Source organism: Dysidea avara, chromosome 6, assembly GCF_963678975.1.
Source record: "Dysidea avara chromosome 6, odDysAvar1.4, whole genome shotgun sequence".
NCBI classification, from domain to species: Eukaryota; Metazoa; Porifera; class Demospongiae; order Dictyoceratida; family Dysideidae; genus Dysidea; species Dysidea avara.
In genome coordinates, this window is record NC_089277.1 from 27,355,769 (window position 1) to 27,370,533 (window position 14,765).

The 14,765-nt window shown below is 34.7% G+C and overlaps 1 protein-coding gene and 1 long non-coding RNA gene across 2 annotated transcripts in view; one reads left to right on the forward strand and one right to left on the reverse strand.

Moving 5' to 3' along the window:
• LOC136257532 (uncharacterized) overlaps positions 1-8,643 on the forward strand; it is a 188,694-nt gene extending 180,051 nt beyond the window's left edge. Inside the window, exon 3 of the long non-coding RNA XR_010702057.1 lies at positions 8,438-8,643. This is a non-coding gene — a long non-coding RNA (uncharacterized lncRNA). The remainder of the gene's footprint in view (positions 1-8,437) is intronic.
• Positions 4,177-11,779, reverse strand: LOC136257529 (uncharacterized). The gene is made up of 3 exons (XM_066050757.1): positions 10,755-11,779; positions 4,396-4,584; positions 4,177-4,346 (listed from the first exon to the last, which is right to left on the reverse strand). Exons 1-2 carry the CDS (start codon positions 11,652-11,654, stop codon positions 4,396-4,398), a joined length of 1,089 nt encoding a protein of 362 aa, XP_065906829.1. The 5' UTR covers positions 11,655-11,779; the 3' UTR covers positions 4,177-4,346.
• Between the last annotated feature and the right edge of the window lie 2,986 nt (positions 11,780-14,765).

The window sequence follows — 14,765 nt, forward strand, 5'->3', positions numbered from 1 at the left end:
ACCATAAACAGCTACATAAAAGCAAGCATATAAAGCTTGTTCTTTCCTTTTAAGTTGAGTTGATTGCACTGCTGACACTGTTTCAAGATAGCTTTTACTAAGCCTGTCAGTATGCAAGAATAACCGGAAAATAATTGAAGAATACGGGATAATGGAATATTTAGAGCTGACAGTAACCAGATGTGGGCAGTGTACGGTAAACGGAGAATTTATTTGCAGTGGCCTTATACCAGGACCTGTTTATACTAATAATACTGATCACGCTACTACAATAGGTATGCCGCTCGCGATGCGGCTATCAAGTCTAGCGCCGCCTACCCTACCGTATAGTCTAAATATTCCGAGGTTGCTAAAAATAAAAAATTCGCGGAATTACAAACACTCCCAAAATGTATTAGACTATATGGAGGTCTAAATATTTCAAGGTTAAAATTTTCTCCCAAACCACGAAATCAGCGAAAATTTTTCCCCTCAAAATATTTAGGCTATCCAGTATTTTAGGTGCTAAAAAAAAAAAAAAGAAAGTATTTTAGGTGCTTATATAAGCGCCCTGAAAGCACTTATAGGCACCTAAAATAGGGTAGACTAGCGGCTATCTACAGTGGACACTGCATGGAAGCCACCATGGATGAGAGCCACTTGGTTAAGGTGCTTACCAAGTGGCATTCTGTACAGCATCCGTGATCCAGCTGATGCAGTGTTAACATGTTGATTGCTGACACTGCACATGATGCATGTGCTTACTTTTACAGGTGAACTGATGATGTATGGGCAAATTTAAAGATTATAATGTTGTGTTAGTCAGAATTTTAATGAGCTGACCCCAGCGTGGCAATATCTAGTGTATGCCTTTTGATAGGTAGCTAAATTCAATGATCTGATTTACCTAACTACAGCTAGCTACCAGAGGACTCAAAAGTTGTGTTAATACCTGCAAAACACATCTTATGGCTACTGCAAAACCATGAATGATAGTCGATAAGTAAAGTTCACATTGTATTGTGTACACAGATGTTTCACTACACTTATCACAGTTATTACTTAGCCTGATCAGCAAGCGCCAAAATAGCGTATCAATGTTATAACACACTGTCTCTAATCAAGTACAGTGGGAAAACAGGTATTTGAGCTATTAAAATAAAAGAATGTTTATGCATCCCACAAGTAACACTGGAATGAGGATAACATGGTTGCACTCTCATACCTTACAAGTACAAGCAGGTGTTCAAACCACAAAGTTTGTTTGTGTGGTCACCACAAACCAATTAAAACAATCAATAATTTGCTAAAATACTAAAATTAATACCATTGCCTTTGTAAGGTTAGTGGAACAACAATAAAGTTGACCAGACCATAGCTATAGATTATATATTCCCTATACCAAGTAGGGAATATTATAATCTATTACCAGACCAAGAGTTGTCACATGTACTAGATTGTACAAAAATCTTTGCAGCATGAGTGGTCTACATCTCGAGCTGCACAAAGGGATCAGCGATAGTCATGTAATGGTGTTAATTAATGTGGGCTATCTAAATCTTATTAAGGTAAATTTGTGTCAGCAGATCTTTAGCACCATTTGTCAAGTTGATGCAACTTAAGCTGTTAAATTTAGCTATCAGATGGTGTTTGATGAATTTCATAAAGAATAATAATCATGTTAGTAATAATTATTTTAATATATATGTTAACATAATTATCATTTCTTCAGTACTTCTTGTTCTGTGAGGTAAATTAGATCCATGCATATTACCCCTATATGTAGTTTCCACCTAGATTTGACAATGTGGGTACAAAGAACTTAGTCAACATACAGATATACAGAAAGTCAAGCTTACTTGCATTGTTCTAGGCACTCTGCACTATATAAAGTATACGTAATTGTGTTCATGTTGCTCTAACATTTAATTTAATTCTAGGGAGTTGGGGAATTATAAATCACTGATGGTTCATAATGCATCTGTTTATAGCAGTACAAGCTATTTTCAAGCATTTCACATAACAGCTGTAGTTTTGGTGGTATCATTATTTTAACTACTAACATTCAATTAATGTAAAAGCCTTAAAACTACTGTTGCATAAAGGTGGGGTAATTTCAAATGTATACACAGTGAACAACATAATATGCTGTATAAAAGCAATGATAGGTTATGAGATATATGTGACCCAGTCTGTGAAAAGGGGTCTTATAGTCTTTTCAATTGCATATACTTGGCAACCTGTAACTTGACTTGTGAATGTGGTATCACCCTAACATTTAGTCCCCTTATACCCCTAATGTAGCACTATGGATTGGTGTAATAATTATTATGAAGGTGATACGTTGACAACATGAGGATCGAGTTATGATTAGTCAAACTTGACAATTTTGAAAGGCTATAAGACCCCTTTTCGCAGACCACATATATTTACTTTCATGGATGACATCACAGCATCTAATAAGGTAGTGTACACTTAGTTTCATGAAGCTTGTCAGCATACAATTAAAACTAATGTTATTATATGTTTTGATTTCTGCTTCCTGTCACCCAATTATTACAAGATGTATGCACAAATCATTATACATTTTACCACACATAGCTAATATTTTAGCAACACATAACAATAGTAGCTGCTTTTTAAAGGCAAACTAAAAATACTCATCAAATTTAAATTGAGACTTTCCAACAAAGCAGTCATGTACTGCAGAAATACTATAATGCTATGAAACTAGGGAGCATTTCTTCCTGATCACCTACATGTAGCTACATTGTACTACCCTGAATTAACCCTTATTTCTTAGCTACAGTAGCTCAAATATGCTTGCCAGCAGATGATAGCTTGCTAGTTGTTTGTTTAATGCATGCCTCATGTGACCCCTAACTAACCATTCAATGTTCAGCAAGATAATGGACAATTATACCTTTACAGTAATGTCATTGTTGTATTTGAGTCTAATGGCATGTTTACATAAATTGTGACTGGGCCTGCGAAAATAGGGCATGTGGGCACATGATTTTTGCCTACTTTTTCAAACATTCATCACTCATACTTTTTTGTACCATATTGCTATGGCAATGCAATTTTCAGCTCTTAGTAAGCATGTAGTTGGCTTTAGGATGCAAGTTACAGAATGCAAATATTCCATTCCAGCACTGAGATATGACCTGTAAAGTGACGGGATGTAGTTTGTGCCCACATGCCCTGTTTTCGCAGGCCCAGTCACAATTATAGATTAGTGCTTTTGTTTTATAATTTTAAAGACTGTGTTGAGCAGTAACATAGTAAACCTACTCAAGTTCAAATACTCTGTATCATGGCATGGCCATTTAACAAGTACTTACTTAAGACTAATCCCATGCCTGCATGACCATGGAAGACCACATAATGCATTTTCACCACCCCTACATGATTCTCACAAGTTGAGGTGCAAGTGCATGCTCTCATATCTATGGTAATGATATTGAATCTCATACCTGCAAGCAATGAAGCTTGTACATCCATTAAACAGTCCTAAAATCATAATGTTTACTAAATGAGGATAAATCAGGGTACTGGATTAAGACATGCATGGCTGCTGAAGTTTCCAAGAGCAGACATCAGTGATAAAAGAAGCAGGGTATTTCACTAGAAACTGTTATCTGAGTTTTTGATATGAGCTGGGCCATGTGTCCTAAATTGATAACATGATATACTACAAGATGAAATATAGGAGATACACAATACAGGGGATACAATGCAGGTGATACACAATACTGAATGCAAGTCAACAAAGGAAGACAGCCAAGCCATCCGTAAGTGCAGGAGACCACTAGGTGAGGGCAAATGTACAATACAAGGAAACATTAAACATTAGGGTTGGCAATGAAAAAACCTAAATCTATAGTTTCTCCTCCAACTCTGGGTGATCAATCCTACCCAGGTCTACATCAAAACCGTAGGGTAATAATACGGTGATTCTCCTTTGCTGTTTCCATAGAGCGTATTTTAATTTTCCGCGATTTTCCAGGTTTTTAAATAATAATGGGTAACAGCATCAGCAATGCTGTTTAGCGCCCTTCAATGTTTGCATGAATGTTATAGTTATAAATTTCCCTATAATTATAGCTTGCATGTGTTTACACAAATTAGATAACCATTTTGTATTTGAAGACAATTGAATGTATTAAACCAAGATTTAATAAAATAAATGGCAATTATTATCCAAACAGTTTGTGCAGCATAGTGCAATTTTGATATTGTGCAAAAATATAACAAAATTGGGTTACAATTACACTCTCCGATAAACCCCAAGATGAGCATGGCACTTGGAGCAGTAGTGGTACACATCTTTGCACAAGTCCAAACAAAGAGGCCACAGCATAAACCTGTAATATATAAAATGGATAAGTTTTTGCATAATAGTACACAAATCACTTATGGCCACAGAAATGCAAAGAACATCACCATCACCAACAGCCATGTCAATGAACCAATTTTGAAAGTAATTTTTGTAGCCATCTCCTCACGGCATTTAGGACACATCATTTTGATAGGATACTCCCCAAAGTGAACAGTTATTTGCTGTTGTGACTGCAAATCTTTAGTGATGACACTTGATGGTGACTAAAAAGACAAATTTTGCAGAAGGCATTGAGCATATAATTATTATAATTATTATGGTATACAAATAATATACATATCATATGATAATAGGCCACTGAAAATGCCAAAAAAGGTTGCAACACCTACATGTAAAGCGTCATGGCCATATAGTAGTCGACGTATTATTTTGAAATACGTCAAGTGATTAGCACTATTACACTGTACAGTTGCTTGTCAAGTTCCCTCGACAAAATCTGTAATGCTAATCTAATTGGCCAAAACATGTGATGTGTTTTTATTGAGAGTACATGTCTGATTTGCTAACTAGTGTAACCACAGTAAATAGTTGCCCCCGATTGTATAGCAAACTCATGATTGTTTAGAAATGGTTGCTAGGCAACCATTACTACAACAAACATCACTTTGGATAATAGCAATGGCTGCTATGCAACACTTGCTAAGTGTGACTGGTCTTTTGCAGTGACTATTTTTGAATTTCTGTTGCTTAGTAACAGTTGCTATGATTTTATGATTAATTTGTAATAGGACAGTGATATTTGGTATTAATAAGGTGAACACTGTAAACAGGAAGGAGTAAAATAGTATGAGGCAAATACACATACAGTACTACTTTTTAACTGAATTAAGGTGCTACACTTTACAAGATTGCATCAAAAATGTGACCCAATTTTAGAAAACCATCCTTTTTAGCACATTGGTTGATTTTCTCTTTTATACCTAAAATTAGGCACTGGATGTTTATCTCAATGGCGGATCCAGGATGGGGCATTTGGGGCAAATGCCCCCCCCCCCCCCCCCTTCAAGAAATTGCATACAAGATCGAGATACTCTAATAGAGCAGTCAATTACTTTAATAAAGCAGTCACAATGTTCATGAGGCAGTGTAGCTTACTTATGAAGCTATAAACTATATAGGATTTTATTTTACATAACATACGTGATATAATATATTTGGTAAAGGATAACTAGCTATTATTGTTGTGACCCTTCTTTTTTCTTTTTTTTTTTGCTCTTCAACTTTTTTTCAGCCAGGTGCCCCCCCTCTTTCCAGACTCTGGATCCGCCCCTGTATCTATATCTTGTATCAAAATTTCAGCTTGATATCGTGAAGGATTCCAGAGATATGGTCAATATTTAGTGTCTGATGCATTACAAAGTAGCTTTTCATAGTAATGCATTGAATTCTGTGAGTAATTAAGTGTGACAAATTGTGACAAATCACTTTGTTTAAAAATAATTTCATTCCTACTGTCTAAAATATTGTAAAGAGAGAGACTAGGTACCGGCCGATTATGCCGGCATAATTTAAAGCATAATAGGTGACCAAAAGCATCAAGCATAATGCCAGCATAATAGGACGATATTCGAAAATTTAATTGAAATGCGCAATACGCGCGCCTGAAAGAAAGCAAATATTCACTGCCAATAGTCTTATTAGTGCATTTCATATTTAAAAATACGTAATATAACTTATTAAACCATTTCTTTGTTGATTATTCACACTTTGCAGAAATAAGATCGAGATACTCTAATAGAGCAGTCACTTACTCTAATACAGCAGTCAGGAAAGGCTGATATACTCTAATAAAACAGTCAGTTCTAGAGCATAATCTTGATTTTGAAAGCATAAGTTTGAGCATAATAGGCTTAATTTTTGAGCAATGCTCAAAAGCATAATAGGTAAAATTTTGGGCATAATAGGCCGGAGCCTAAAAGAGACTTTGATAGTTAAATCAAGTGTTCCTGGTCCTTTTCTTCAATTAAATAACATGTATCATTGTCTAAACTCTTAGTTTTAACCATTCCATCACCTGAACAAATAACCCATTTGTAAGCTGATTGGTGTCCCACGCAATGTGTCTCAAACCATAAACGTGACCACCTGACTGGGTCTGCAAAAATAAGGCATGTTTGCACAAACAATATCCCATCACACAGCAGGTTATTTTCAGTGCTGGAGTAGAATATTTACATTCTAGATCTGTAACTTGTACTTTACAGAATGAACAACAGAAAATAACTCTAGCCATCTGTGTTTGTATATGTATGTATATGCAGAAGTACTATAGTATTTCTCAAAACTTCCATATTAATGAGATACTGCTGTTTTAGTTTAAACAAAGTTAGGAAGCATGTTTCTCTACTTGCTAGTTTATTGCTAAACTTCAAACTTTAATATCATTACAAAAAGATCCCACTAGGCCTGAGTTGAATAATATGCTCAAAATTTTGTCCAAAAATGGTTTCCCAATAATTATCTAATGTGCTCTTCAGTGTTCCCATTATGCTTGCATTATGCTCCAATATTTCACACAATAATCTTGGAACATTAATCAATGAATGCTCTATTAGAGGATTTCACTACAGAGTGACTGTTCTATTAGAGAGTATCCAACTAAGGAGCTATGATACAATGCATTTCAGTGGCGGATCTAGATGGGTTTCTGGGGTTTCCACAGAAGTCTTTAAATTTAGCTCAGTGGAAGCCTAAATACATAAATATTATTGTACTGACAATTTGTCATATCAAACAATTATATACCACTGTATTTCAGTAGCATGCATGCATGCAGCTGCACTTAACTGACACCATAATGTGACCGGATTTGCAAAAAGGTACCTTTTCCACACATTTTACATACCAGCAAACAAAATGATGTAACACTTGACCCCTTCTAATGATTAACTTCCTCTGAGTATCAAAATGCAGCCAGATCCTGTAGCAACACTCTTGGATAGTTTCAGGCTATTATATGCCATGATTTAAAAGTTATGAAGCTTCAAAGTTCAAAAAATGGGTCAAATTTTATGTGTGAAAAAGGTACCTTTTCGCAAATCCAGTCAGATTTATAGTTATTAAACCCTCAGCAACACTTCACTTTTCATCCCCACTGCATTAAAAACGATAGATATACTCTAATAGAGCAGTCAAGTAACTACTCTAATAGAGCAATCAAAGCTGCAGCTTATAGTCACCATCTTTTCTCTATAGACAGCTACAGTATTTAAAGCATTGAGATTATTGTTATTGCTAACTAAATGTAACCTAAAATCCAATCTCAGAGTTTCTAAAATCTCAAAATGTTCTGGAGAAATGTCATCAGATAGCTATACCAACTTTCATAAACCCCTTTTTAAAAATCCTAGATCTGCCACTGCATTTTAAGTGCTCTATTGCAGTTTGCATTTCAATTGACTATTCTATTAGAGAACATCAATCTATTTTTAAGGAATTAAACTCCATAGTTTTAAATATCTACCTAAAACACTAGAATTGTTCTGGCATATAGATAGCATTTCACTGAGCCTATTATGCTTTTTTGTTATGCTGGCATATTTGATGCAGGCCTATAGATCCCACATTTCCAAAATTATGTACTGTGTAGCAGAAATTAAGGTTGAAGTAAGTATCAAATTTTAGGAACTGAAAAATTTAACAAATGAACTGATGAATGGTTTTCTTTATGTACAAGTACACGAAAAAATTTGGAATTTTCAACTAGAGTAGGGACCATACAGTACATTGATAAAAAGTACTGAAATATGTTGGAGTAGTCCATGATATTAAATCACAGTAAAACAATAAGAAGTGTTATATCCCTACTGTTTCAGCATATTAAATCACAGTAAAACAATAAGAAGTGTTATATCCCTACTGTTTCTGCACAGTAGGGATATAACAAGCCTTCAGCTGAGACGTAAAATATCCAGATTACAAGCACTTTTTAAAATTATACATCAAGATTATTCACTGTCAATTCCTCCTCATTTTATTTCAATGACAAGATCCACCAGACTATATCACCCACATCGTTTTATTCTACCAAATTCATCTACCTATGCATACCAACAGAGCTTTTTCTCCAGATCAATTAAGGATTGGAACAACTTACCATCTTCCATCATTGAGAGCAACAATATTGACTCTTTTTCAGCGGAACTGCAAACATTGTATGGAACTCAATAACTGTAATCTTTGTAACTACGTAGCTAAATTCATTTTATGATTGCTTTTTTTCCTGAGCATATCAGCTGTGCTGCCTGCTCAGTAACAATAATAATAATAATAATAATAACAATTCTTATTGTTTTATATACTGTGATTTAATATCATGGACTACTCCAACTTGTTTCAGTACTTTTTATCGATGTGCTATGGTCCCTACTCTAGTTGAAAATTCCAAATTTTTTCATGTACTTGTTTGTTAACTTTTTTTGAAATAATTTTATTATGACTGATGAACCCACGCATACAGCATCTGAAATGGTGCCGCGCGCCCCAGCTATATCAATTATCGTCTGAAAAGTGAAGTATCCATTACGCTTCGCTGTCGGCTATGTTCAACCCGTTACACAGCAATACGAATCAAGAACTGCTTGAAAAGCGCCATTGCAATCAAAATAGCCACTATGAAAAATACGGACGATTTCCGTTTCGAAGGGAAGCCATCACGTGCTCGCGCCAAATCGACACCTTTCCCTGTCAGCAAAGATGAATGGGACACAAAGGAGGACACTGGTAGACTAAGTCCATGAAGAATGCATTGTACGTACTGCGGTATGCCAAAAGGCACCTGTCGGGCCGAAGCGACGTCGAACAGCGAAAAAATCAAGCCCGTAGCCTTACCCGTTATCGAGTTACACATGTCTGAAGGCATCAGTCAGTTACTTACTTACTTACTCAGTCAGTAGAAAATTTCGTCGAATAATTTTTTTTTAAATTCCGTAGCAACTTGTTGAAAGCGTTTCGGGTCGATCTGAAAGCTTGTTTGGGCTTAGTTTTACCTCACCAATACTGCCTCATCGTCGTCAGGGAAAATTGAGGCTGGTTTTGGGTGATTTTATTTCGTGGGCCACGCCTACTGCTTTGTGGTCCCTACTATACAGTTACTATCGTACTGTATGATACAGTAACTGAAGGTGCTGGTAAAGATCAAATCTACACTTATTGCAAATTGAACATTATACTTTAAAAGCAACAATGAATGATGGTTCAAAAGCGACAGCTTTAAGTTTTTTGACTGGTTAACAAAATAATGAATGCAAAGATTTCTTAAATGAAATCTGAATATTCATTTCAGTCTTAGTAGAAATGCAGTCTACAGATCAATGTGCATAATTATGTGCTTACTATCCAATTGCAAAATCCCAGTTTCATGATATACAATCCAAAATATTATTTAATATGTGAACACTGACTGGTCAGACAATAGAATCTCTGGACTAGATGAGCTACTTTTAAATTTAGTGATACCTATTACAGTAAGTTTCAGTTGCAAAATGAAAGCGTTTTGACTTGCATACACATCACTGCTTGAAGTTTCTTAGTTTACTAGAGTGGTATATCCCCAGTATATGGAACAGTTAATTGTTTGGAATTTTAGTAGCTTTTCAGTAAACCTGCATTCACTGATGTTTACTGAGAGTTTAAAACTTAGTAAAACAATTATGTTCCATATCTTACACTGCTTGAAGTATCTTAGTTTACTACAGTTGTATATCCCCAGTATATGGAACAGTTAATTGTTTGTTATTTTAGAAGTTTTTCAGTAAACCCGCATTCACTGATGTTTTACTGAGAGTTTAAAACTTAGTAAAATAATTATGTTCCATGTACTTAAGTTTACTGACACTAATACAGTATAACTACAGTAAGGCATCTTAACAAATTAGTAAACTAAGAACCTTCAAGCAGTGTTAAAGTTACTGACATTTTACTATCAGTATAACTGGGTACAACTACAGTAAAGCAGCTTAACAAATTAGTAAACTAAGAACCTTCAAGCAGTGCATGTGCATAGTCACAAGTACAAAAATATCAGAACTTTTAAGCAGTTACACCTGTCATGATTTTGAGAAAGCATCAAGTGCATTACACACACAATTAAAGATTGACATGCTCAAGAATAAATAATTTTAAGTGCTTAAATATTTTGGAAATTTTGCTTTATGGATGTTATGTTAGACTATTCAACTCTTCTATCCCCATCTTTCACCCTCTCTCTTTCCTACTTTTAAGTCTAACATAATTATAGTTAATTAAATGTTCAAGCATTCATGGTTCTATTTCTTTGAATTTATAACCATGTTAATGTATATCTTCTAACTCACAAATAGTGTCACACACCGCACTTAAAAATGCACCCACGTATGCACATGCACAAACATACCGCCTCGTTCTTCATGAATGGCACATTTGAAATAATACGTTGACAGGTTTCATGGTATTTGAAACAATCCAGCAGAGTAAGACTTATCTTTTGTACTCCTCTTTGTTCTCTTGTATGATCAAGAATTTGCAGCTGCTCTTGGACCTTGTCTGATGTGTGGAAGGCATTGTCAAGGAATAGCATAAAAACTGTATTGTTATGATAACGTATTGTTTGCAATAACATTATGATATCTCCTTCTGCTAGTGTCGACCTATTGTTAGCCAAGCCTATCCATTCCAAAGTTTTGTTCTTCTTTAGCATTTGAGTTAGTTTATTCATGCCATAACTTGAGATGTTACAACCGATAAGATGAAGCATTGTTAAGCTGACATTTTTTGCTAAAGCTTCTGCCAGCTCAGACACAAATTTATCATCCACGTATTTGCAATATGATAATATTAACCACTGAAGACATTTTTGCATTTTGATCAGCTTTAGTGAGCCATTAATTTGATTTTGACTGCTTATAACATCAAAGACACATATGCTACTGTCAACCCTTCCTCTGTACTCTGCACACTTACCACACCGGCAACCAGGAGCTTCACTGCAAATTAAATACTTAAGTAAATTGTCTGCTTCACAAAAGTTTAATCCTTTACACTGAATCATCCATTTCCTTTCACTGTGTGCTATACAGTAGGATAATGCAGATAAGGTCTGAGGTGTTGCAGCAGATTCTGGGACTGAAAACCAGCAAATATCTCCATAGAATAAATAGCTATTGCACACATCCTTACATAACTGAGGATTTTGTGCCTCCATAACTGCTGCTATTAGTGTAGTCTGAAACTCTCTTGAAATGCAGCAAGACAAGTTATAAGAATACTGTTTTCCACCAAAAAAGTTAGTAAACATTTTGCATACATTATGCTTCCGAATGAACGTGTTACCTACAACAGCCCACAAAAGCCAAGCAAAGACACGATAAATTGACACTTTAATCCTCAATGCAGTATTTTTTGGTAAAAATTCTCTGAATGAAATAGTTTTAAATTTTGTCAGACCTCCAAAAAATATCCAAACCATTTCAAACTCCTTCTTGTTAAAAATATTTTGCAATTGTTCTTGTTGAAATGATTTAGGTTGTTGAGATAAATACCAAGCTGCAAGTAACTCTTGAAGAGTGCGATGAATGAATTGATATGTTTTGCTAATAGATTTTAAATGCTTATGATTTGTAACCTGCAGTAGTCCCATGCCATCAAAACTGGCAAAGTTGTGATCACTTGCAATTGAAAATGAGTTAAAGCAGTATTGTTTTATAGCTGTCTCTGTAAAAATTAAACTCAAGTCTTTTAATAAATTTTCATAAGCCATTTTACTAAGTCTAAGCAACATGTCATCAACTTGAGTTGGCAAATCATCTAATGTGCTTATAGATACATTACCATATGAAACTCTAGCTTGATAGGTTTGTAGCTGAATTAGAATTAAATTTACATACATACCTGTAAAAGTTTCAGGTAATTTATAACCACTTGTGATGAAAATGTACAGGGAAATGCTTAGATTTAGGGGAACAAACACAAAACATTTCAATAGAGGAAGACGTTTTAATTCACAATGAAATTTCTCCACTAGATCTGGACCATTACTATATTCTTGAAAGTAATGTGCTATATTTTGGGTGAATTGTTGTTCAGTAAATCCAAGAATTTCAATTCTTCGCTGAATATGTTTATATTGCAGACTCCTAATGGCAGAAGGACGACTTGTGATCACAATCACAGCTTCAGGAAGAAGGTCACCAGATATAAGACGTGTGAATAAACTACTACATTGTTTACTTTCTGGTAGTTCATCCCATCCTTCTAAAATAATCAAAATGCCTCTACCATGCCTTTGAAAGATTCCATCAACTATCACTTTTGTTAGACTTCCCATATGTAGTTCAATTATTTGGTCAAAAGATTTAGCATTAGCAACTTCTGTATCTCTCAGTTCTAAGAAGATAACATAAGTAAAGTCCACCAATAACTCACCTTTGGCCCATTTTGCACACATTCTTTTCGTCAAGAATGTTTTGCCGCTTCCAGGATAACCTTGAATTAGAATTACTCTACAATTCTCAACAACTATGTCAGTATATGAATTTAAGTATCGCTTGGAATATTCACCTTCTTGTTTCAGGAGTAAGCTATAATAGTCAAAGAAAACAGAATTTTCATCCTCTTCACTAATTTGAATTAGTGCAATGTTGATGTCATCTGATATTGGAAGATTGTAATCAATATCAGAAAATTCCTTGCTAAAATTAGTATATCTTTTCTGTAGAAAGTTTTTGAATTGATCAAGTGAAAAGCTTGGATGTTCATCATTTAAACTGATAATTTTAGCAACCAATTCATCTTGTTTCAACTTCTTAAGACATGAAACGAATGTTCTAAAATACTCAAAATCCTTTTCTTTTAATATTTCTATAATTTGTTTAACCTCCTTGCTCTTTTTAGACAGTAATGCCTCTTCATATATTGTAAAAAACTTATTTTCTTTTAAACATGCAAAAAGATTTTCATAATCTAAAATGCTGATAATATATTCCTCATTGTTAAGCACACAGTAGACCAGTTCCATGCATTCAGCTACTCCACAAAAGTATCTATCTGAATAGAACACACCTAATATTCCTTTGAACTGGTTTACAGTATGTATCTCCTTAAGTAATGCATCTATCATGTACCTAAATGGGAGACCAGTTTACATTACTACAGTAAAAATACTTTTAGTGGAAATCACGATCAGTGTAATACAGTAAAAGTGTACATATTTATGCATACAAAGGGTCATCCACCTAACATGGACAAGAAAAGTGGAATTTATTATCTATCGTATGTACTGTAGTATAAATTAAATGAAATTATTATAGTCAAATCAAGCATACAGTAATATTACACTAATCCTCATATAGATTTTTTTGATAAAGGCTTGAATCCATCACATTAGCACAATTTCTGGCATAATAGAAGGGTCGAGAAACTGTCAAGTATAAAAATATAATAAGATAGTTAGTACAAGTTACAGTAGATCATTAAGATTGTGGTTATTGTGCACTGTTTTTAGGCACCGGCCGATTATTCCGGCATAATTTAAAGCATAATAGGTGACCAAAAGCATCAAGCATAATGCCAGCATAATAGGGACGATGTTTGAAAAATTAATTAAATGCACAATATGCGCGCCTGAAAGAAAGCAAATATTCACTGCCAATAGTATTATTAGTACATTTTATAATCAAAAACACGTAATATAACTTATTAAACCGTTTCTTTGTTGGTTATTTACACTTTGCAGAAATAAGATCGAGATACTCTAATAGAGCAGTCACTTACTCTAATAGAGCAGTCAGGAAAGGCTGATATACTCTAATAAAACAGTCACTTCTAGAGCATAATCTTGATTTTGAAAGCATAATTTTGAGCATAATAGGCTTAATTTTTTAGCAATGCTCAAAAAAGCATAATAGGTAAAATTTCGGGCATAATAGGCCGGTGCCTAACTGTTTTCCTATTGTGCAGTAACTATAACAGGTACTGTATCTCTACTGGGTGTCTACACCTATGACAGCCATTCATTTTTGAGGTGATCGTCATCATTTGATAAATTAAAACTCATGAATTTAAATGATTGGCTAAATCCGTGAATTTGTTTTTGAATCGAAAATTTCTTGCTGCATGGTAGTAAATGCTTTAAACAATTTTGTGGCACCTAAATGCAGAAAGGAAATGGCACTGACATCATACTGTATATGCCGCAACATCTAACTCATGTTGGTGTGTCAATGTGTGCCAATACAGATGATTAAAGCATCAATATGGCTTTATTACATGAAGAAGATGACCAGCACAAGTGAAGATAAAAGAAAGGCAAGGCACAGACTCGCAGAGGACAAACACTCTTCAGAACCCCAAAACGCACACACAGACATGAGTTAGGTGTTGTGGCATATATGATGACAGTGCCATTTCA

Excerpts from the sequence above, each read along its gene's own strand:
- LOC136257529 (XM_066050757.1), bottom strand. The coding sequence starts at position 11,654 with ATGTTTACTAACTTTTTTGGTGGAAAACAGTATTCTTATAACTTGTCT. Across the intron at positions 4,585-10,754 it reads CATTCATGAAGAACGAGGCG|TCACCATCAAGTGTCATCAC; the intron begins GTATGTTTGTGC and ends TTGTCTTTTTAG.